At 38.7% G+C, this 23,033-nt stretch overlaps 2 protein-coding genes across 7 annotated transcripts; both read left to right on the top strand.

The window, feature by feature from the left end:
- The first annotated feature begins 570 nt into the window (after nt 1–570).
- fdps (farnesyl diphosphate synthase (farnesyl pyrophosphate synthetase, dimethylallyltranstransferase, geranyltranstransferase)) lies at nt 571–4,252 on the top strand. 2 transcript variants are annotated; one of them, XM_057340201.1, is made up of 10 exons: nt 571–684; nt 1,222–1,377; nt 1,676–1,816; nt 1,946–2,026; nt 2,489–2,611; nt 2,786–2,874; nt 3,021–3,093; nt 3,173–3,250; nt 3,345–3,479; nt 3,590–4,252. In XM_057340201.1, exons 1-10 carry the CDS (start codon nt 667–669, stop codon nt 3,788–3,790), a joined length of 1,095 nt encoding a protein of 364 aa, XP_057196184.1. In that variant the 5' UTR covers nt 571–666; the 3' UTR covers nt 3,791–4,252. The 2 variants fall into 2 exon arrangements, with proteins under 2 accessions (XP_057196184.1, XP_057196185.1); XM_057340202.1 differs by having other exon boundaries at nt 606–684; nt 1,325–1,377.
- Nucleotides 4,253–4,708: 456 nt separating this feature from the next.
- On the top strand, nt 4,709–22,942 carry rusc1 (RUN and SH3 domain containing 1). 5 transcript variants are annotated; one of them, XM_057340126.1, is made up of 11 exons: nt 4,715–4,903; nt 6,076–9,203; nt 14,937–15,058; nt 15,147–15,230; nt 15,729–15,746; nt 15,980–16,154; nt 17,003–17,108; nt 18,384–18,430; nt 18,861–19,629; nt 19,726–19,890; nt 20,004–22,942. In XM_057340126.1, exons 2-11 carry the CDS (start codon nt 6,161–6,163, stop codon nt 20,167–20,169), a joined length of 4,695 nt encoding a protein of 1,564 aa, XP_057196109.1. In that variant the 5' UTR covers nt 4,715–4,903; nt 6,076–6,160; the 3' UTR covers nt 20,170–22,942. The 5 variants fall into 5 exon arrangements, with proteins under 5 accessions (XP_057196113.1, XP_057196109.1, XP_057196110.1 ...); XM_057340127.1 differs by having other exon boundaries at nt 4,716–4,903; nt 14,937–15,056; nt 15,154–15,230; XM_057340128.1 differs by lacking the exon at nt 15,729–15,746 and having other exon boundaries at nt 4,716–4,903.
- Nucleotides 22,943–23,033: the final 91 nt, after the last annotated feature.

Here is a 23,033-nt window from a genome sequence, read left to right as displayed (position 1 = left end):
AAATAAAACGAAATACAGGTATATTCACCTTTTTACCAAAAGGTTGCCCGTGGTCTCAGGACAAGAGCATTTGTTCATACAGTAAATATCTTGGGGCAAGTTATCACATTGTTAAAAATGGTGCAGTTCATTCATTTTAATGTATTGGCCAAAATAATAGAAATTCACATTTTTGTTGTGACAGCGGTCCCCAAAGTATAAATCAAATAGAATTTAAATACCCACATGACACTATGGGAATTATAAGTTTAGGTGTATAATTTATTACAGCGAGCATATAATATAAATTAAAACAACATAATCCAGTCTTTGAATGTCTATGCTTTGTAAAGTATGATAGGTCCACTGACATTGACTCCACTGACATTGACTCCACCATCGGCTCAGAAAATTTCTCTTTCGATTGGTTGAATTTCCTAGAGCCCATCCTCGTTCGATGGCTGTAACCAATGGGCGTCCGAGATGTCATATGAGCTCTTGCGTAGACGTCGAAACAGATCATGCGCAATGCATTTCGGTCGTTGAAGTTTATATATCTCACTGGCAACGGCAGTGAATGAACTGAGAAACTACACTATGCGATACGCCTTCTGTTTAATGGGCCGTCTTGACATTTTCGTATGACAGGTGAAATAAAAGCACACAGATATGCCTGTGTGACAAGACATGGACAGGTTGGGAATGGTAAGTCAAAATAGACATCGCAATAAAACAATACGGACCAGTTTATCTCAGATAACACTAATTTGAATGACAGCTTACACTAGTTTCTTAGCTAAGCTAGCTAATTTTGCCTTAGACTGCGTTTGTTTGCATCGCGCCTAAGAAATATCCAAGTTAGCGGTTTGCATGAAACTGTTTATATTTAATTTATAAGTTACCATCTGTTCTTCAGACAGTACGCATTACGACTGCTTAGTAAGGCTGTCATTGATGATAGCCAGCGATGTACTGTTAAGTTACTACTAACTAACTGTACTAGAAGCCCATTGCGTGGGTTACTAAATAATAATGTAATGCTGTAATCTTGCTTCGAGAATCACCAAGTAAATCTGACGTCTTGTTTACATAGAGCCAACGGATGCATTCAGTGCAAAAGAGAGTTTCCAACACTCTTTAAGAATTGATAGTATCTCTTATAATGTGACCAAATAAACATATCTGGGTCTATTTGATCTGGCATATGGCACATCTGTTATTTTGTGTGCTTCCTCACTTCAGGGTGACAGCAGAAACAGTAACAGTGTCCATCAGCAGGGGAAGATGATGTCTGATTCCCAACTCTTTGACAGGGAGTTTGACAATCTCATATCTGAACTTACAGAGCAAGATTTCACTGATCCAGCTCTGTCTGATGCCCTCAACAGACTCAAAGAGGTGCGGAAAACCTTTCTTTTTGAGTGGAGAAATGGATAATGACTAAAACAGAGAAAAGCTCCACTATGGTTAACAGCATTCTTCTTAAAGCACATCACATAACATGGTTATAAAAACATAGGATGATTAAAGCGATCAAACGTCTGCATATAGTGAGTCAGTGCAGAAACATAACACACAGTTTATTTGGAAAGGAGACATACGGTTTCACCACAAAAAATGTCAATGAATCTGCTTTGGATTGTTAGTTTCTATTGTTTGCTGTTCTAAGGTATTTTTAAGGTATTTTTTTCTCTAGGTGCTTCGGTACAATGCTCCCGGAGGCAAGAGGAACCGAGGCTTATCTGTGATTGGCTCTTTACGCGAGCTGGTGCCGCCGTCCGAGCTGTCACTTGATGAAATTCACCGTGCACTTTTGGTTGGATGGTGCATTGAACTGGTGTGTAAAGATGGGACCTTATATAATCTTTTAATTGCTTCATAGTTGTCTGCCACTGAGGAGTAGTGCTACAGCAATTGAAATCTGAGAATGTAAATTACATCCTACCCTTTTTTGTTTCCTCCGCAGCTTCAGGCATTTTTCTTGGTGGCTGATGACATCATGGATGCATCTGTGACACGAAGGGGAAAGCCTTGTTGGTATAAGAAGGTGATTGACTTGTGCTTGTTTTGATATCAATGTTAATGGTGGTGAAAATTGCAGTGTATATTGGTAAACTGGTGGTGAAAATTGAGTGTATATTGATAAACATTTGTTCATATTGACTGTATGTCATCTTCTAATCAGTTTTGTTTAATGCTTTAAGGAAATAATATTTTTTTGTATTTCCCATTGTAAAATACAATGTTGCATTTTGTCCCCTTAAAGAGATAGTTTAACCAAAAATAAAAATTCTTTAATTTATTCACCCTCATGTAATTCAAAAGGTATCTCTTCTGTGGAACACAAAGCAAGATATTTGGAGAAATGTCTCAGTGATTTTGTTTACATACAATAGAAGTCAATGGGGGCCAATGTTGTTTGAGTGACACAAAGGGGAGGAAATGATAAAAAGTTATCTTTTTGCAAAGTATTTCATTTCTGTGCTATTCTCTGATCTGTTTATATCAGAAGGGTATTGGTCTGGATGCCATTAATGATGCTTTTCTTCTGGAGGGGGCGATCTATCGCCTTCTTCGCAGACATTGTAGAGGACAACGCTACTACATTCACCTGCTGGAGCTTTTTACTGAGGTAACACACACACAGTTCATCATTTACTTCAATATAATTTGTAGACATTTAAATTTATTGCACACTGATTTAATAACCATACAAATGTATGAAACAACATTCTTCTCCCCGTAAGATGTTAGCTGCATTTTGTTTAATAGACACTGTCTTAAACATGCATCTTCCTCTTTCAAGACTTCTTTTCTGACAGAGTTGGGTCAAACCTTAGATCTAATGACTGCACCGCCACACAAAATCGACCTTGACCGCTTCACCATGGAGAGGTGAGAAGATAAGTGTGTGCATAAGGCGAATCGAACTGGAATAAGAAAAGAATGTGGTTCTCTGTAGACTAGGAGTGTCCAAAAGTCCAAAAAATATTATTTGCCAATTGACTATCGTTGACTAGTTTACAGTGTGTTTGCCACAGGTACAAAGCCATTGTGAAATATAAGACAGCATTCTACTCCTTTTACCTCCCTGTTGCTGCAGCCATGTACATGGTGAGCTTGTGATGTGTTTGTGTTTTGCATATGTGTGTTTGTGTATGTTTCTCTAAAGAATTCTATTTTTTTATTACAGGCAGGAATTGAGAATGAGACTGAACACAATAATGCTAAAACAATTTTGCTTGAGATGGGAGAGTTCTTTCAGATACAGGTATGAATTCAAAGCGACATTTGTAGTTTCAGATATACTGACTTTTCCATTTCATGGCTGTAATACGGTTATTGAAACTTAATGTCATTAATAGGATGACTACCTAGATTGCTATGGTGACCCTGCAGTAACTGGAAAGATCGGCACAGATATCCAGGACAACAAATGCAGCTGGTTGGTGGTGAAAGCACTGGGCATCATGACCCCTGAGCAGAGGCTAGAACTAGAGGTGAGAAAGGGTGGGACAACCTCCTACACCTCCCAGCAATGAAATCTCTGAAAACACTGGTAATATGGTAGGGTTCATTATTATTTGATTTAAATAATCTTTCCTCTCAGGCATGTTATGGGCGAAGTGATGCAGAAAGTGTTGAAAGGGTCAAGGCTCTGTATGATACGCTGGAAATGCCTATCCGGTACCATCAACATGAGGAGGAGAGCTACCAGCGCCTTCAAAAACTCATCCAGCTTCATGCCAAAAATCTGCCTCATGCTGTTTTTCTTAATTTTGCCAAGAAAATATATAAGAGGAACAAATGACGTGTTAATCTGTGAACTGGAAGGACTATAGAAAGGGATCCTGAGATAAATATTTTGGAGTTTCAGTCACACATATTTGGGTCAGTTCAATGCTATGTGATTTATTTTAGTTGTTCACTAAATATGGAAACGGTAGATTTTAATCTTCACTTTAAATATATTCACAAGGGTTTATATACTCTTAATTTGAAAACTGTATGAAAGATTTACTATAGCATATAATCTGTGCATGCAGTGTCAGTTGTGTTATATGATTGGTTTGTATGTTATGCAATCTAAAAAAAAGTCTATTATCTTGCTTTTCTGAAACCTTTGTACATAATACAGACTGTACAGGAACATAACCACAATTTAACATCTTGTCTGTCTCACTGGTCCAGTAATCAATGTTCTCATCACCACTGTAAACCTTACAACAAAAAGGCAGCATTGTGCTTTTAATAAAGAACTTGATCAAACATTTTTCATGTAGTTATGTGTTTAGTTGTTTTTACAGTTTTTGTGTAAGAGAAAAGGTTTTATGAGGAAAGAAAGGTGTGTGGAGGCCATGGAGGAAATTGAGGTAAGAAAGGGGCCTTTCTATATGGACCATATAGAAAGGGCCATCTCAATGTGATACGAGCTTTATATGTTTTTTTATTCATCTGGTTATTTATTTATTTATTACTGTCAAACGTCTACATGGCAGATGTAGAATACAAACACATCAAGAGAAAGATGAAGCAACAGAACCCATGATGTTTAGAATAGTTGTACAATTTTTTACTGTTTTAAATACAAAAGCTGGTTTATGAATATCACGTAAGTAATGAAAAAAAAATCAAATTATTACTTTTGCAGTGGATTCAACTAGTGATGAAAATGGAAAGTATTAAACAACCGAACCATAACTGGTTCTGGATTTCGGCAAGCGATAAAACGAGAGAGAAGACGGAAGGATGCTGCTGAGGGGTGTGGTCATATGGATGGGATGAGAGAGGGGAAGGGAGGGCTACATGACAGAGCGATAGAGGAAAAAGAATAACGCTGTGTTATAATTTGGAAGACATGGTTTGTGCGCTGGAATAAAAATCATGAGCAGGAAGGTGTATTTTCTTTCCTCCCGAAAATGAGGTACAATTTCGTTATTACCTTTGTGTTGTTGTCGGATTTTCTGCTGTATCAGTTATTTTGGCCGCATCAAATCTAAATCACAAAACGATACGTTTGTAAATTAGTACTACAATTTTAGTGTCCGGCTGTTTTTAATGCTATCAAAGACTGCGGAAGATATGACACGGCAGTGCGGTTGAACTAATGTCTCATCAGATGTGCCGTTGGAAATCATTTTCGTTCGCCCCGTTAATATTTAACATTAGCCAACACTGACTGTATATATACAGACTAGTAATGTACGATTTCTAACAATAAGATATTTAGAGGTCATTAAATCAAACCTTGTTTATTGATTAAAGCGCAGACTAGGCCTAGATTTACATCCTCTGTATCCAAGGACATAAGATGCGAGCAGTGCGTTGCCCGCGGGGTGTATAAAGCGGAGAACTCAGCATTAACCATTACTACGATTTTCTGGTCCATATGACACATATTTTTGAGAATCAGATTTTTACCTACAGTGAATTTTTTTAATATGTTCGTCTACATTTTGCGAAAACACTTGGTTGTTACGTTTCTTTATATAGGCCCAAAATAAGGCACTCGCTGCAATAAGTTCGAGCATTTTTATGTAAATGCAAACTATTACTGTATAAATAATGAAACGATAGAGACATGTTTATCTAATTTCAGTAGGCAATAAATAACTTTTAAACCAGTTGGCAATATTTACTAGCATTTCTGTCGTTTAAACAATAGGCATATAAAGTACTTTTATGATATTAATATGATATTTAGCCTAATGTGATCAAATACGGTAGGCTACAGTATATTGTATTGTACAGTATTCTGGTATATTGTATATCATTATAAAATACTGTGTGTAGGCCGATGTGTATTGCAGCATTGTGGAATCAAGCTGACATACTTATCTCTGCCTAGTTAAGGACAACACACTTTGTTACTTTTAACTCAACTTTGTGTTATTTATTTTCACACGAAATCAACCCAATATTACTCATAATGTGTTATTATTCAACACATCCTTTTTGACAGTGCAAAAGTAACAGGTCACTATTATCTATGGATATTTATCAGATAGCAACATTTTTTGCCCACCTCCTAAATAGCTTTAATTTTGTGTTCCTGAATAATGTCTTATTATTGACAGATGTCTCTTGATATTTCAGGTACTAATAGGATCCAAGATGTCCATATATTTACAGTCTTTTTAGTCAAACAACCAAAAAATACTCGGCACATAAAAATCCCACAATGCACCCCTCATCTCGTCCATCCGTGCCCCCGCGTTCCCGCAGATTTGACAATAGGCGCATAGAGGCAAAACCAAGCCATGGGACCAAGAGGGAGGACAAAAACATGAACACAGCATCACCTCATCGTGTCACTCGGGGGCCACCTGAGTCTTCCAGGTTAAAGGGCCCCAGTCAAGGTGCACGAGCCCCGGTAGTTCAGCCTAAACTGGTGCGGCCACAAAAGATTGGTGCTCACGCAATACCAGCAATCTCAAAACCAAAAAGTGGCCGCACTGTATTAAACCTTGCCCCAGCTGTGGATCCAAACTGCAACGAGCCCATCCTACCTTGTTTGTGTTGTGATGGCCATTCACCTCAGGATAGCAACAGCCTTTTTAATCACAACCATAACAACAATAACACTGTAAACATCAGACAACAAATGAAGCTCCCACCACATCCACCTCCTCACAATGATAAATTGGCAGTTTTAAAACAAGATGTCAAAGAAGATGAGTGCAAGCTAGAAGTAAAGCAACCTCGTGTTGTGCCAGTGGAGGAGAAAGATGAAGTAAATGGTAATATGGATGAAAAAGATGCAGATCACCTCAAGAACGGTGACGACGGTGTAAATGTGAATGGCAATGTTGATGTGAATGGTAATGGTAGTAATGATGATGATGATGACGAAGATGATGATACTCTTGTTCCTTCTTGTGGCAATTGCCCAGACTCCATGCTGGATTTCTCTCTTACATCTTCAACTTCATCTTCTTCCACATCCATTAGCAGTTGCTCAGATCTGGAGTGCGACTGCCCTGATACATTTTCACTGTCATCACAGGACCAAGAGGACCCTGAGCACTATCAGTCTTCTCATTCCCCTGCCACCCATTGCCCTTCTTTTGAGTCCAGCGTCTTACCAATGGATCACAACCCTTCGACAAGACCACCAATTTCTCCTTGCTCTATTGATGAAGGCTATCCCTCAGCTCCACCCTCTCCCTGTTCTGACTACATGGACAGGAAGGGAGAAAAAGGAACTTGTATTAAAGTCAATCTTCTTAATTTTTTGGACTCCATGGAAGAGTTGGGCAAAGTGGATCTATTCTACCGAATTGTTAGGTTGGCACATTGGGAACTGGACAATGAGCTGATTGTCAGAGATAGGCTGGATCACCAACAGAAGCTTCAGAGGGTCAACAAAGAAGTAAAACTGGCTTATCTCTTGAAACTTCAGGAAGAAGGATTGGACTTCAATAATGTGGATATCCCCAGAGTTTTGGATGAAATGGGCAATATTGACATTTCATGGAAGTTGTATAAAAGCAACAAATCATGTGATTCCCAAGAATTTTCTGATGCAGGGGTGGATCTGACAGCCCCATCTGACCTTGATGAAACCCCTGTCACTGATTCTCTGTCTCCATCGCCACAGGATCTTCTTCCCCCTCCCAGGCCCCCAAAAAGGCATGCAAGTGCCCAACCAGAATCACACAAATACGAAAACATCAGCGGACATGTCTTTTCTGTCTCATCCACCGAAGAAACTACTGCTTTCTCCACAGCCGTGTCTGCTCCTACATTGCCTACACTATCCTCTTCACCCTCAACCTTGAAACCACCCGCCCTTCCTCCTCCTCCATCACAACCGGTGCCCTATTTTACTCTAAATACAGACTCCTCCACTCTCACCTCCCCATCACCACCTATTCCTCCTCCCAGAAGACGCCATAAGGCTCGTCTGGAGGCACAGAGGCTTGCTGAGCTTGAAAGAGAAAAGACTCCCCACTCCCTTCCACCTCCAACTTCGAGACCTCCTCCACTGCCACCTCCACCTGCCTTGACCACAGTTATCCCACCGCTGCCATCAGTCCCACCCCCTCCATCTTTTCATGCACTGGATGTTGAAATCCGAAAGTTACTTGCACTGGCAGGCCTTACCCAAGCTGAATTGCTTAAACTTAGTCCAGAGTTGGGTGTTTGTGTAGATGTGGTTTTGGAGAATGAGAAAGAGTCGATATCTGAGATGTCTCAAATGGGAGAATCTAGAGTAAACACGCCACAAAAGGAAGATAGTGTGAATGAGGATCTGGATTCCAGATTGAGAGAGGGAACTAGATTCGGGAAAGACAAGTCCTCAAGTGTGAAGTGTGAATTAGATGTGATCAGTGAAAAGGAGGTTTTGACAGAAGAACAGAAAGACATAAACAGAACAACATCTTTCACGGAAATGGCAAGACATCGTAAGAGAAATGGTGGAAACTGTAATCATGGCTGTGGTTGTAGCTTTGGACACAATGTCACCTTATCACCCAACCCTTATTACAGTACCGGTCTTAGCAATACAGACATTCCAGATGTTAGCTTTGGAAGTTTTGAATATACTTCAATCATTTCTGACACCCCTCCTCCTCCACCTCCGCGACCTTTGCCACCTTGTCCAGCATTAGCCTCTAATTCATCTGAACTTCCTTCTTTCAAGTCATCCACTCTACCTGCCAATGCCTCTCGTCCGGATAGATTTGACTGGCTGATAGCCTTTACCCCAGATACAGAGTCGCCACCCCTTGAGATGCGAAAAGTGTCAGATGATGGCATGGTACATAAAACAACTTCAGGCTCTAAGGTCACAACCTTTAAAGAACTACGCAATAGAAGCAAACAGAGTTCCCTGCCGGCCCCTGTCCTACCAGAACCTGATCCAAGTGTAGTGACCCCAGACCCTGATTTTCTTTACAACCTCAAATGGAGGAGAGAAAAGATTGAAGGGGATGGCTGGGAATATACTTCCCAAGCACAAGCCTCTTTTCTCCAGCCGCCACCCACTCCCGCCTCATTGTCCCTCTTCAGGGAAATGTGCCACCTGAATATACAAGACAACTGTCCAGCAGAACCCAAAGTTTTCCAACAAATTGGATGTTCAGTTAGTGAAGGCAGTCTTAGGACTATTTGTGGTGAAAGATATAAAGAGGATCAACCTAAAAAGCTGGAAGATGGGGAGAAGATGGAAGTTAGAGGAATGGCAGATGGAGCGTGGACATTGGAATCCAGGACAACAGGTAAAGTTGCAAATGTTACATTTTGTTTCTGTATTAAAATGTTTACAGAGTTCATCCACATTGTAGTTCAACCAAATAGTCACACCAGAACTTCAGAAATCCAGTAGGCTTGTGGTGTTGTGTTGCTTCTCGTAATGTCATAAAGCTTTTCATTTATTCATCCCCTCAGCAGGCGATTTCCATTTTTTCTCTTTTTCTCGTCTGTTCCTTGTTTACCTTTATCTTGTTCTATACATCTTTCTCATCTACTGTTTTTTTCTGCTGAAGCTGAAAGTGGCATTTCATGAAAAACAAATGATATCACCATCTAAAGAATTTTATCTGCATCTCTTTCCTGAAGCTGCTTTGCACTGCTCCTTTCTGTACTGTTTCTGTATCTGTCCAATGGTAATTTGCCTAGATCAGGTTACTTCACTTTTGACATCAGATATTTATGGCCTCTAATGTGCCTGCAAATCGAGCAGCAAATGTATATTCGACGGAGCCCCATTTTTAACAAGATTAACACATTATAAAGCTATAATATTACATTCATTGGCAATATAATCACTTTTCTTATACACAGATATTAGTATGCGTATATTTTACTACTTTGAAGTTGCTTAACTGTGTTTGTTTTAGCTGTCAGATATCCAGTGATCATGCATTATGCCTTTAAGTGGGTAGTAAATGCATGATTTAGGCCTTTTAACCAGTAATAGTTCAAAAAACAGCCCCAGAGACCCAAGAAAGTTGAGTCAGACTGACTTCATTTAAGAGTCACCAGCACAAGTAAGGTAAAGGAAATGAAAAACATGAGTAAATCCTAATAAACTAGAGCAGTAGTGAACAGTTATGTTTGAGCCTTGGCCCTCTGCCCTCCCCCCAACACACACACTTACCACAGTACAGTAAGGTATTTTAACTTACTGTGCTTTCCTATAGAAGTGCGAATACATCATTATACCATCACACTTACCACATGATACATTTACAATGCTACTCCAGACTTGAAACGCAACATGCCGAACAGCACAGCAAGAGAGTTATCACCAAAATAACACGCAATACAAATGCATTATGATAGGCGTGCCGCATGTATGTGCTCTTCAGCGGAATAATGAACTACATGACAGACACATGCCTCCCGGTCTGATCATAAAACCAACATAGACTAACTTACACAATACCAGTTTAAAAAGCGACACCTCATGAGAGTGCTCTCAACAAAGAAAACTGGTGACTAAACTAGCACAGTGTTTCTCAACCGGGGGTAGTGGTCCGTGGCGTAATTGCAGGGGGTCCGCAGAACCCTTTAAAAATGTTTTGAGTTGTTGTTATCTTGCATTCAGGGTTTAGAAATTAACACCCACCAGACGCAGATAAAAATCAACCGATCATACCCGCCATGCGGCGTCATTCAGAGTGGTCGGCGTAAGACATCACAGAGAGAGAGTCGACTGCTCTGTTTGCTTTGAATTGCTCTTGCAGTACTTTGATATCATGTGCCAGGTGGTTCTGCCCTCCGCCGTATAATGTCGAAGAAGCCTGTTTTCATTGAAGCACCATGCTTTACCATATTCATGAGCTTAAGCTCTTAGTAATAAACAGTAATGTCATCAGTTTCACCTCATCAGTTCAACACGCGGATCGATCAGAACTCAGAAGTGTAACGGAGGCCTTCTAGTGTGTGAAAGTGTGCATGTGCAAACAGCAATCTTTGTTAGATCACTCAGCTGTTTCCGACACCTGTACACATATTAAACATTATATAATGGTTACTTATAATGGTAACTGATCAGTAATAGTTGTTGTAAGTCCTTGTTGACAAATTAACGTCAAAAGAATAAACTGCAGTAATGTGTGTTTATACTGTTGGAGATACTGAAATAGAATGTTTTGGCGACGTAATTGTGATTATTGTGTAATGTTAATGCAACTGAAAACCATTAAATGATCACGTGTAATTTTAAGTTAGGTTTACATTTATTGATTAACAAATATGAGTTTTTTGACTTTACTAATCTTTTTATTTTCCTAATTTAGTGGAAATATGTTGTTGTGCTGGGGAAAGAAAATGGGATGGGGTGTGAGCGCCGGGGTTGGGGGACCATGAGGATGGTTTGAGATATGATGGCGTCCAGTACTCAAAAAAGGTTGAGAACCACTGCACTAGCAGACAGTAAACAGAGATTCACCAGCGAATAAACTATGATTATAATCAATCTTAATATTAAACTGGTACAGTGAACTAAACATATGGAACTGACCATAGTAAATTTACCATTTATCTGATAAAATGTCACTGTTATGCAGAATAACAGCAAATATACACAATATGTTAAATTTAAGAATATCCACAGTCAAAATCACTCGTTTCAAATAAAGCTAAGCAACATAAACAACTGTGCACATCAGCAACCAGAATGAATTGAGGCACGGCGGCCTAATAAATCATAAATAACTTACAATTTGATGATCAAATTATTTGATAGCATAGTCTTCCTCCTGTTGTTTTAATTCAACAATGTTTATCAGCTTTTTTTCCGAGACTTGATAACAAAGTTAATCCACATGCTGTTTTGAATGACGTTTTCCGCATTTCTTCTTCTTTTGAAGTTTTATGGCGTTTGGCAAACCAACTTCTGGTGCTTTTTCCATTTTAAGAGACTGCTTTGCGAACAACCCCCCAGATGGCTTAAAGTTAGCAAAAAACTAAGCCCGCCCATTTAGAAAGATGATATGATTGGTCAGTTTTACTGTCACCCAAAATTAATCTCTCATTGATTTACTATTGTACTGTCAGCAGTATACTAATCGAAGGCCCCCGACGTAATTATTGAAAATAATATTTTGAAGTTTTTAAATATAATTTTTTACGATAGTTGGGGTCATCACAGAGGGCCTAGAGGGCTCTGAGGGTTCGCTACTGATCTAGAGGTATATGCAAAGTTGGGTTATACAGTACCTTTTCAGTATATTGCCTCTGACAGTATCTTGTGTTTGGAGAGTTCTTCCATAGCAGGTGAAATGTGATCCTAGTACAGCCTCTACAGTAATATTCTGGTTATGGAGTGCTCTCCCGCATGCAGATGAAAGTCTGGGGAACAGACACAGTGCTGTTAGAGTCACACACCATTAAGTGTCATAAAAATAGATTTTTTCAAAGAATGCTCTATTAAAAATCAGTAAAGAAAAGAAAAAAGGGTGTGGCAGACAGGACTCTGCATGTTATCAGAGGTTAATGTGGTTTTATCATTTTTCTAAATGAATGCATCTTTGGAGAATTACAATTATTCATATTTTTTTACAGTTGTTGTGTTGTGCTGTGCAGCGTTCTTATCAGGGTCCAAAATAAACAGTTACCAAGTGACAAATGCCAGTGAAAAATAAGTTAATTGATACTTGTGAAGAACAAATACAGTACATGACATTACGGGACAAGTTGAACAACTTTGTTGACTTTGTTGGTGATTATCTTTGGAATTATCTTTGGAATAGTTGACCCAAAAATGAAAATTCTGTCATATTTTATTTTCCATCATGTTGTTCAAAACCTGTATATGATGCTTTTTTTGTGGAGCACAAAAGAAGATATTTTGAGAAAGGACTGGTTTTGTGTCCATACAATGGAAGTCGATGGAGGCCAGTGTTGTTTGTTTACCAACGTTCTTCAAAATATCTTCTTTTTGTGTTCTTCAAAAGAAAGTCATACAGGTTTGAGATGACTGAATGATGAAAGAACCTTGATTGTTGGGTGAATTAACCCTTTTTTTCATATATCACTGGCAGGTGTGGTGTTAATTTTGAATCCTGGTTCATGTTTGTTTAGTTAAGACTCAGAAACTACTCTCTATATGTACAGAATATTGAATGTTTGAAGAAACTCTCTGTCATCTGTTTTGGCTTCATGTTTACATAAATGCATTCTTTCTTCTTCAAAATGACACTAACATTTTCTCCATTCTCTCTTGTTCTCTCTCTTTCCTCACTGTTTGCTGTTTTGTCATTTCACCCACCCTTTCCATTCTGAATCTTCACCATTTGCAATTCTTCTCTCCCTTACACATAAACTCTTTTGCACACTCTCTCCTGTTAAAGTGTCCTCACCTCCCCTGTCTCTGTCCACATCTTACTCCCTGACCTCACCTTATTACCTGCACTCCGCTCCCTTGTCACAAGCCTCACATTATTACCACACTGACTCTAACAGAGATCATGACATGCCCCCAAGGGGGGATTCCTTGAACACATCAAAACCATCATGCATAAATTCCACCTTTGACCCTAGTAGAAAATATATTGACTATACTGATTCCCTTTACTGGACTGATTCAGATAACTATGCATTTTTCTTATATAACCATGTAAATGATCCCAATGCTAACATTGATTCTTTGTACCATGAATGCAACCATGAAAATATCTTTATAGATTCTTTATACCTATATGAGCATGATTCAGACAACAAGAAAACCAACTTTTATTCTGCGTATAACAGTGAACTGGATACAATGAAAAACGAAGATTCACTTTATTACATTGAAAAATACACAAGAAACACCCTGAAGCTTTTCACTGACACTGAACCACCAACCACCAACATTAACACACTCACAGAGGGCGACATAACTCCATATAAGAACATTGACATGCAAAGCTACATAACAATGCGAAACCTCAAAAATCAGAGTCACGCAAACAACAACAATTACAAAGACTCTCAGTTTGATGTGCCCTCCGAGCCAGTTTACTCATGTTCCGATCACAACAGCAATGAAACGACAACACAAAACAAGCAGGACGTTTTATCTTTTCCTGCCTACTATCTATACCATCCCAAAAACTGCCCCCTGCATAAAGGTGAACCTCCACGGCTGTCCCCCGTCGGGGCAATCTCTCCTCCCCTCCGATCCGGACCTCCCATTCCTGGCACAGATGTTGCCCATCTCTGTTCACCCCTCTTTCCTCGAAGTCACACCCTTCCCGCCCTTGCCGCTCCCCTTTATTACCCCTACCTGTACACCCCTCCTGTTCAAGCCACTCTGAGGGAGCCATCAGTCCCCATACTTCACTCTCAGCAGACTCCTCCACCACATACTTTGAGTAAGAGATCAGTGCATTCGTTCAGTCTCATCTCGCTCTCTTCTCCATCTTCCTCCACTCTCTTTGATAATACAGCAACATGTTTGTTTGTTGGTCTCCATTCAGAGATTTTGTTGGCTGCGGATATTGCGGCACTGACAGAGTGGAATTTGTTGAATGTTGCATGAAGACATTAGACATGTCTTTGTAGTGATGATACGATTTATTTCATGTTATTTTTTTACTGTCACAGTCGAACTGTTAATGTTCCTGTTTGTTTGCTTGTGTTCTTTTTTAAGTTATGTAGATGAAATATGTATTTCCCTTACTTACCTTTTCTTTTTTCACTTTGTGTTTATGGCATTACAAGATTTCTGTTTTAACAGGGTTTGATGTTTCTTTTTAATGCTGCTTGGCATGTTTTGTTCTTCACTTACCATTGTTTTCATGCATGTGGCAAATCCAACTGTACCGATCGAAATTGACTCATGTTCTAAAATGAATAAATATCTTTCATAATTTATTCATTAATATCTGTATCAGATATCAGTCTATAGACTACTACTGTTGCTACTGTCTGCATTGGATAGCGCAAAAACATGAACGGTAATACATTATCATCAGTTTATCGAGTTTCTGACTCCACCCTTTTATCCCCAATCCCCGCAGCTGTTCGCAGCTTCTCATTTGCTGGCTCTGAGCAGAAAAACGCGGCCTGGATGGGAGATGACACAAGGCCCTCAGTGAGAACTGAAGGGCTGTCTTCTGCGTGCCTGCAAGAAAAGAGAAGTAAAATATCACATACCTGTTTTATTATCAGATTGATATGTAGCTGTAATTCATAATTGTAAAACAATACTGTTATTTTTGTGTTTATGTCGTACAGCTCTTGTCAGTTCAGTCAGTTTGGCAGTGGAGGCCATTTTGGCTCAGTTCAATTCATCTAGGACCCATGTGCAGAAGGTTGGTTCTTTGCCTGTGTTTGCTTTCAAACTTGCCATCCGTTTTGTTCAGACCAATAGCAAAAATCTTTTGTTAAAGACTTTTGTTTCAAACCACATCCCTAATATTAGTAGTTTTTTATTATGTGGGAACTTGTAACATTATGAGGAGAGTGTCCAGTTTTGTCTTATTTGTTTTAATAGAAAGTCTATTGCAATCGTGTTAATGCTTTCATCACCACGTACTGTAGCTAGCAATAAATACACATCAGACTGGTCTGTCAGAACAGATTAGGCTTCTTTACTTGTGAAATGACAATCAGTCCTAAAGACTAGATTTGTCATAAAGACTGGAACAAACCATTGACACCTCTCTCATACTATGAACATTCCCATTAAACACATCCTTAAAGAGAATTAATGAACAATTCAAGAATAAGTAAACAGTGCCTATTTTGTCCTTCTGTCTTTCTCCATGCCACGTTCATACACTTGGCTTATATCTTTTTTCTTTCTCCAGTTTCACACAGTAGATAAGGTACTTCAAAGTTCATATTGTAAACATGAGCTTTGTCAATAACTTATTTGCCTAACTTCATGCACCTTTTCTGTTTTCACCTCTATCTCCTATTTTTGCTTTCACTCTACTTTATTCATTTTTTTAAACTATATATATTGTTTTTTTCTGTCTTGTATTCTTTTTTCCATTGCTTTGCACATTTTCTATCTCTTGTCTATCCTCCATCGCCCTTTCTTGACCTTTGTTTACAGGCTCTCTCTGGAGACAGCACTGTAAATCCCTCTCTGGGTCGGCTGGTCCTGCAGTGCCTTTGCCCAGCCCTGCGCAGTCTGCTCTGTGACGGACTCAAGCCCCATCAGAGTGACCTTATTGCAGGCAGAAGGCCGAATTCACCGTGGGCATTGGTTCAGGCCTCCACCAAACCAGGTAAAAGACACGTGGACCTCCATAACTGGCAGAAGTAAAACAATTACCTTACCTGATCATGTCAAATTTTATTTCCTACACCTATGGCCCATATACACCATGTGATTTGACCTTTTGTGTTAAAAACAGCTGTTTGCCTTGCCAGATCACTTGTGTGATTGTGTGGTTGTTCTTGATGCAATAGAAGAACCTTTGTCTAATTGGTTCCATAAAGAACCTTTAACATCCGAAGAGCCTTTCTGTTTCACAAAAGGATCTCTGTGGCGAAAAAAAAGTTCTTCAGATTATAAAAAGTTATGAAAGAGATGATTCTTTAAAGAACCTTTAACTGAATGGTTCTTTGTGGAACCCAAAATAGTTCTATGGCATCACTGTGAAGAACCTTTTAAGCACCTTTTTTCAAGAGTGTATTGACTAAAAGCATCAGTCACCATTCACTGCCACTGTATGAAAAGATGAAAAGGAATGCAATGAAAGTAAATGGTGACTGATGATACTACGAGCATTCTACCTATTGTGTTAAATGAAAGAAAGTCATAGGTTTAAAACAACACATGATGATATGATTCATTTTTTTATTTTTGAGTGATGTATCACTTTAATGACAGGTATGAGGTGTTTCATTTCATTGTTTCTTACTGCTTTGCTCCCCTTTCTCTATCCACCCCCATGTTTTTTTTATATTTTTCTTTCCTGGATCTCTAAATCCCTGCAGTATTGACTCATCCATCTGTGTCATGATTCCCGTCTTGCAACATTCTTCAGTTTCTCCCTCAATTTTCTGCTTCCCATATTCATCTGAGGTTTTCTGTAACACATTAAAATGTCTTTTTATGGTGGTTGTCTAGGCCCAAGCACACAGGCTTTACACAACCTTCAGGCTAAAGTAGCAGGGTTTCCCCAGCTAAAGCACAGCAGACACAGGTTCAACGCCTTCCTGTTTGGTCTTCTCAAGTAAGCCACAGCCTTCCTCATTTTACCTAAAGTCAGAGGCGGCATGCCCATTTAAACAGAGGCGGCACGTGCCCCCTCAGATTTTTGAACAGTCAGTTTTGCATGCAACGTCCAAATGACGAGTTAGGCATCTATTAATCAGTTGCGCGATTCTATAGAAAGAAACTGTATCAGTTATGTGCTGCACCCTCATCATCTTTTTGACATTTTCACCGTTTTGATCACGTACAGGAGCTTAACATTTATCAATCCGGCTACAGAAGCAACAGCGCTGGCTAATGATGCTAATTAGCGTCTGCGCGCGATCAGGAGCTCGGCTCACGGAAACACCCGCATTTCCGATACCATAACAAGATTTTCAGACTCGTTCTACGCTAGTATGCGCCGTCGTTTAGGCAAAGCATTTGTCACCCACTTTCATTTAGACCCCACGACCAAACGCTGGTGCAAGATCTGGACCCATGAAATGGGTTTTTGACTTAAAGCGGCGCTGCCCAAACCGATCCGTGTATGTCAGAAACTACTGTGAGAACATGCTGCCTCGTATGCTTTTAAATGGCTCGTTGGTTTAGTCTGCACAGTCAAACACACCTCTTGGCAGTTGGCATGCAGGTAGCATCGTTTAAAGTGAATAACTTTTATGTTACAGTATCAACACTTCAATTTCATGGTGCAAAGACTGACAATACTCTTAAAGAAAATATATTTTCCTCTAAATTAACTATCAATAATTTAAAAAATCAATACATAGAGTGATATATTAGTTAAAATAATATATTAAATAATACATAAAGAGTTGACACTTTTCATTATGTAATATATTGCATTATATATTTTTGTTTCATAATAGAAGGAATTTTATAATCGACAATAGATTTGTATTAAAGGTAGTTTAAGAAAGGGTATCTAATTGATTCATTTTTTTGCTTTTACTTTTGTGCTCTATGTTCATTTGTATGCAAACAATAACTCTTTTACTACTAGCACAAAATTGCATACCAGATATTTGTTCTCAAAATACACAAGACTTTACCTTAAAATGTATATAATTTTTTTACAATCAGATGGTTTGTGCGATGTTTTGAATACGCTTAAGAGATGTTCTCAATAACATTGCTTTAAATGTATGTATTTGTACGTACAGGACATGTTTCTGTGTGTTGTGCACACTGTGCCCCCTTAAAAAAAATAGGTGCATGATGCCCCTGCCTAAAGTAATGATGTTGTTGACAAAGTGATTTTAATCTTTTCCTGTTCTTTAACCCTGTCACACAGTAACAAGCTCCTGGATTACTGGCTTTCACATCTGCATTCTTGCTGTGGTAGGTATCGCCATGTCCTTTGGTTCCATTGTGATCCGGTCTACATTTACATTTATGCATCAGACAGAAGCTTTTATCCAACTTCACCCCAAAATGAAAATTCTGTCATAATTTACTCACCCTCTTGACATTTCAAACCTCTATGGCTTTATTTCGTCTGAAAAACACAGAAGATATTTTGAAGAATGTTGGTACCAAAAAACATGATTTTGTGTCTATACAAGTCAATGGGGACCAACAGTTGTTGGTTACCCACATTCTTTAAAATCTTCTTTTGTGTTTTGCAGATGAAAGTCACAGGTTTAAAATGGCAAGAGAGTGAGTAAATAATGACAGAATCTTTTTGGGCATTTTTATCAGTTTGTGTGCTCACTAGGAATCAGCTTAGACTATTTTCTGTCAATAATATCTGTCATTCTCTCTCCTGCAGATGTGTTGAAGACGTTTTATCGCCCTATGTCCTTCATGCGCCTATCACTCACTTCCTGCAAGCCTCTTTTCGAAGAGCTTCTTATTCTTCTACAGCCTCTCTCTCTTCTAACCTTCAACCTCGATCTGCTGTTTCAGCATCACCACCTTGACCCCGCCTCCCCGACTCTCACTCCAGCCAGTCACAGCTCCAATATACGTAGTCCGCCAAATGAAAACTTCAGCTTCTACTTGTCCCCAAAGGGGCTTTTCCAAGGCAGCGACCATCATCTTGGACGCGTATTAAAGCAAGACCACAGTAGCTTGAATCTCAACACAGGCCTCCCAAGCCTGTCTAGTCATGCTCTTGACATGTTCGAAGAATCAACCTGTCGGAATCCATTTTTGGGTGCCACCAAAGAAGAAGCCAGTTCGCCGTTATCGTGGTTGAAGGGGAATGACGTGTCAGGGATTCTTGCAAGCGGTGGCAGTGGTGCGAGTCTTTCCCAGCAGGCAGGCCAGGCTCTTCAGCAGAGCTGGGGGGCAGTAATGCGTTTGGGGGAACGTTTGGGGCAAAACTTTGGTTTGGCCTCGTCCAGCTCCTCAGAAGATGTTAAAGGTCCATTGGATGACCAAAAGACAGGCTTCCTACTGCATCGGAAAAGTCCAGTTGAAAACAGACAGCAACCAAGAGAAGATCTTTCCTTGTGGGATCATGAAACGGCTGTTCCCTGGAACTTGGGAAGGCTTTTTGGAGCTTCAAAGAGCCCCAACAACCCACCAACAAGCAGGTTGGATTATACTTTTGTGTGTTGTAGAAGTGTTTTGTGTCAAATGTGTATTTGTAGTGTCCTTTCTGGATACTTCATACTGATTTTCAAACACAGGCGGCCATCTCAGTGGCTTTCACCTGGGGTATCCGTCCTTACCCGCATAGTGAATCTTGGCAAGGATTCACCGTCTGAGAAAAGTGAGCTGCACAGGAACACAGATATAGAAAAATATGAAAATGAATCAAGCAAGGAAACCAGAGATCAGCCGATGCCCCTGAGGTAAAGTTTCCAATAAATGTTTCATTGTTATGTTTGTTTGTTTGTGCTATTTGTCCTTTATGTTTCAAAACTCAAATGCTGATGTACTAACCGGTTGATTTGTGATTTGTCAGGGTGGTCAGAACTCTGTGTGACTACACAGGCACCGGGGGAGAGCTGAGCTTCAGGAAAGGGGAGGAGCTTGTTCTGTTAGGAGGCGTGGACCATGACTGGATAAAGTGTCTGCAAGGTGACAAAGAGGGCCTTGTTCCCATTGGTTATGCTTCACTTGTGATGTGACTTATCCTTATTTCTGCTTGTATGTGTGTGTGAATATCAAGGGATATAGACTAATGAATATGGAAAAAGATACCGTGTATGTAGTAATTAGTTGCAGTGTTTTGTGTTTATCCGTTTATCTATAAGCCTTGTTGCCTGGTTTGTGATGTCTAACTATTTTCTGTGATATACAGACATTATAAATTACTGTATAAATGATAAATATATCCTTATACTGTATATTTACCATAGACTTTACAAAGATAGATAGACAGATAAACAAGAAGTTAATGTAATTAAATTAATAATAAAACCATCATATTGTATTTATTATTAGGTGTCAGCCTGCCATAACAAAAAGCTACATTTAAAACGCTCAGCACATAGTTGTCAAAATACATCTATTCACTAAATTATATTACATTTCATTACCTAAAGTCTAATACATAACCAATATTCTTACGGAGCTTTTTGGTTCGGCAAAAACTGTGTTGAAACCCATTTTTCTATCATACCATAAGCCCATATTTTGGCTTTTAGGGCGGTATTAGTGACTACAAGATTTACTAAAATTTGTTTAATTTGATTTATAGTAAATTGTTTGGTTTTGTTAAATATAATGAGCTGGCCAATCAAAAAAAGGAAACTTTTGACAAAATAGAAAAAATTTACAGACCAAGAAAGATGAAGTGTTGATGTTGTCTAAAGATGCCTAAAAAAGAAAAAAGTCTTTCTCTTTTGAAATATCACATTGGCATAGCATTATAATTTCATTGTTATAATTGCTGTAATTTTCAATGGTAATAGTCAAGTATATTAGAGTTGTAGTGTGTAGATCATTTTACTTTTCTTACAGTGTGATGCTAATGTGTAAGATCTGTATCACCATGAGCTTGATAGTGATGACTATGCATAATATGTACTGTAATATTTATGAGGCTTGTTGCTGGAGAAACTATACTGTATATGATTGATACCATTAATGAGTTTCCTTTCGAATGGATATTATCAGTTGGTCAAACACTTTGAATCAGAGGTTTACATACTGAACCTGCATGAATGTGTATGAATGTGTCTAGAAATTGTAGTTAATCATCCATACAACCTGCCTTTACATTTGTGAGCATGCATGGGTACATTCACTCAAAATTTTCACACTATGGCCCAGAAGTGTAGTAGAAAAGATCATTTGAGTTTGACCTTAATACACTGTTTTTCACAATCACGTGTAATATGAATACTTGTGTCACACTCCTGACTTTAACAGTATCTTGACACAAACATTGAGAAACTCAATTGAACGCAAAAGAGGAGTATGCCTACTAGGCTGCTGTATTATACACTCATTGACTAGTTGAACAGCTGTATCAAGAGAGCAGAAAAAAGTGTGTCAGACTGCATGAAACACTTTAGAAAACAGCTTTATCCCCTACATCACATATCTGAGGAACCTTCTGCTCTATTGCAGCCAATAGCCGAAAAGCAGAGTGCTACAATAGCAGTAACCTCATAAATACAACTTAGCATTCACAGCACTATATGTTTAATGTATGAAAGTTTAATCTAAATCTCATGTTTTCACTTAATCTATGCCATTTATCAAGCTACATCAAGGGGCATTTGGTACATTGCTGTATAGTGTAAGTGGCATTTTAGAACATGTGTGACAGAACTGGTTGTAAGGTAATTGCCTGAATCCTAATGTACCTGTTTTAAAATGTAAGATCAATAGTCTTAATTATATGTTCAAGAGTGTGTTCGTGGCGGCAAGAGAGATTTCTAATATAGGCTGTCATAGTCGTACCTCACAGGGCAAACTGCAATCATGCATGAGAAAGGAGTTTTTGTTAACTTACTGTAGGCTATTTAACTGCTATGATTATTATTATTTGGTAGCTGATATGTTATTAATAAACGTGTACAGCTTAGTCATGTTTCGAGTTGGCAATTTTTTCAAGTTAACCATTTGGCAAAATCACAAGATATGCGCAAAGCAGATGACTTTTACTTCCACTGAAATGTATTCAAAGTAGTATACACATTCACATGCTGGCAATGCATTTTCCATAATCTTATTAACCTACTGTAATCCAACCTAGAGACTACAGTGATTTCACTTATGTAGCATTACAATAAAATGCACACAAAACATAAAAAAATGTGTATGTCTGTCATCAACATGACAGATTCATAAGTGGGTGATCTGAAAGCTTTTTGTCATATTTTCAAGCTTGACAGACTCAGTATTTACATTTGAAACAAGGAGGTTACGCTTAATCATAACCATTTTGCAATTAAACAGTAATATAAAGACAGTAAAAAAGGAAGGAAAGGTTATTGACTACATCTGTAAGTATAAATAAATATAGGATTTTAGATTGAGAGCTTGTCGTAATTATTATTATTGAGCATTGTCATGTGACGATGTGGATTTACAGTTGTGAGTTCTACTTTGCATTACCTTTTTGGAGAAAGAAACCAGGAGAAAGAAAGTTGTTATACAGTATATAGTGCATTTATTCTTTGTGGTTTATTATATCAAATGATCTGCTTTCTGTCTGTTCCTCTTGTCTGTCTCTCTATCTATCTCTTGTTGTGTGTGAGCATACTTTCGTGTGGTTATGAGTTGCATAGCTCTGTGTGGTATTGCCCATCGCTGGTATTACATTTAAACATAATCTGTACTGTACCATCTCCTGAGTTTTCCAGTTCCCTGTGAATCAGCTCTATGCATGTTGGTGTTTGTAAATAAACCCAATAAAATATAAAATACAAAATAAATTGTGTTGTGCCGAAGTATCTCTGTGAAATGTGGCCACAGGATATACTGTGTTGTCAAAGGTCTTATCATACAACAGATTATGTTAAGATCTCACTTAATGGGA

Source organism: Triplophysa rosa, linkage group LG8 (genome assembly GCF_024868665.1).
Source record: "Triplophysa rosa linkage group LG8, Trosa_1v2, whole genome shotgun sequence".
Taxonomy (NCBI): Eukaryota; Metazoa; Chordata; class Actinopteri; order Cypriniformes; family Nemacheilidae; genus Triplophysa; species Triplophysa rosa.
This window is presented reverse-complemented; position numbering and strand designations above follow the sequence as displayed.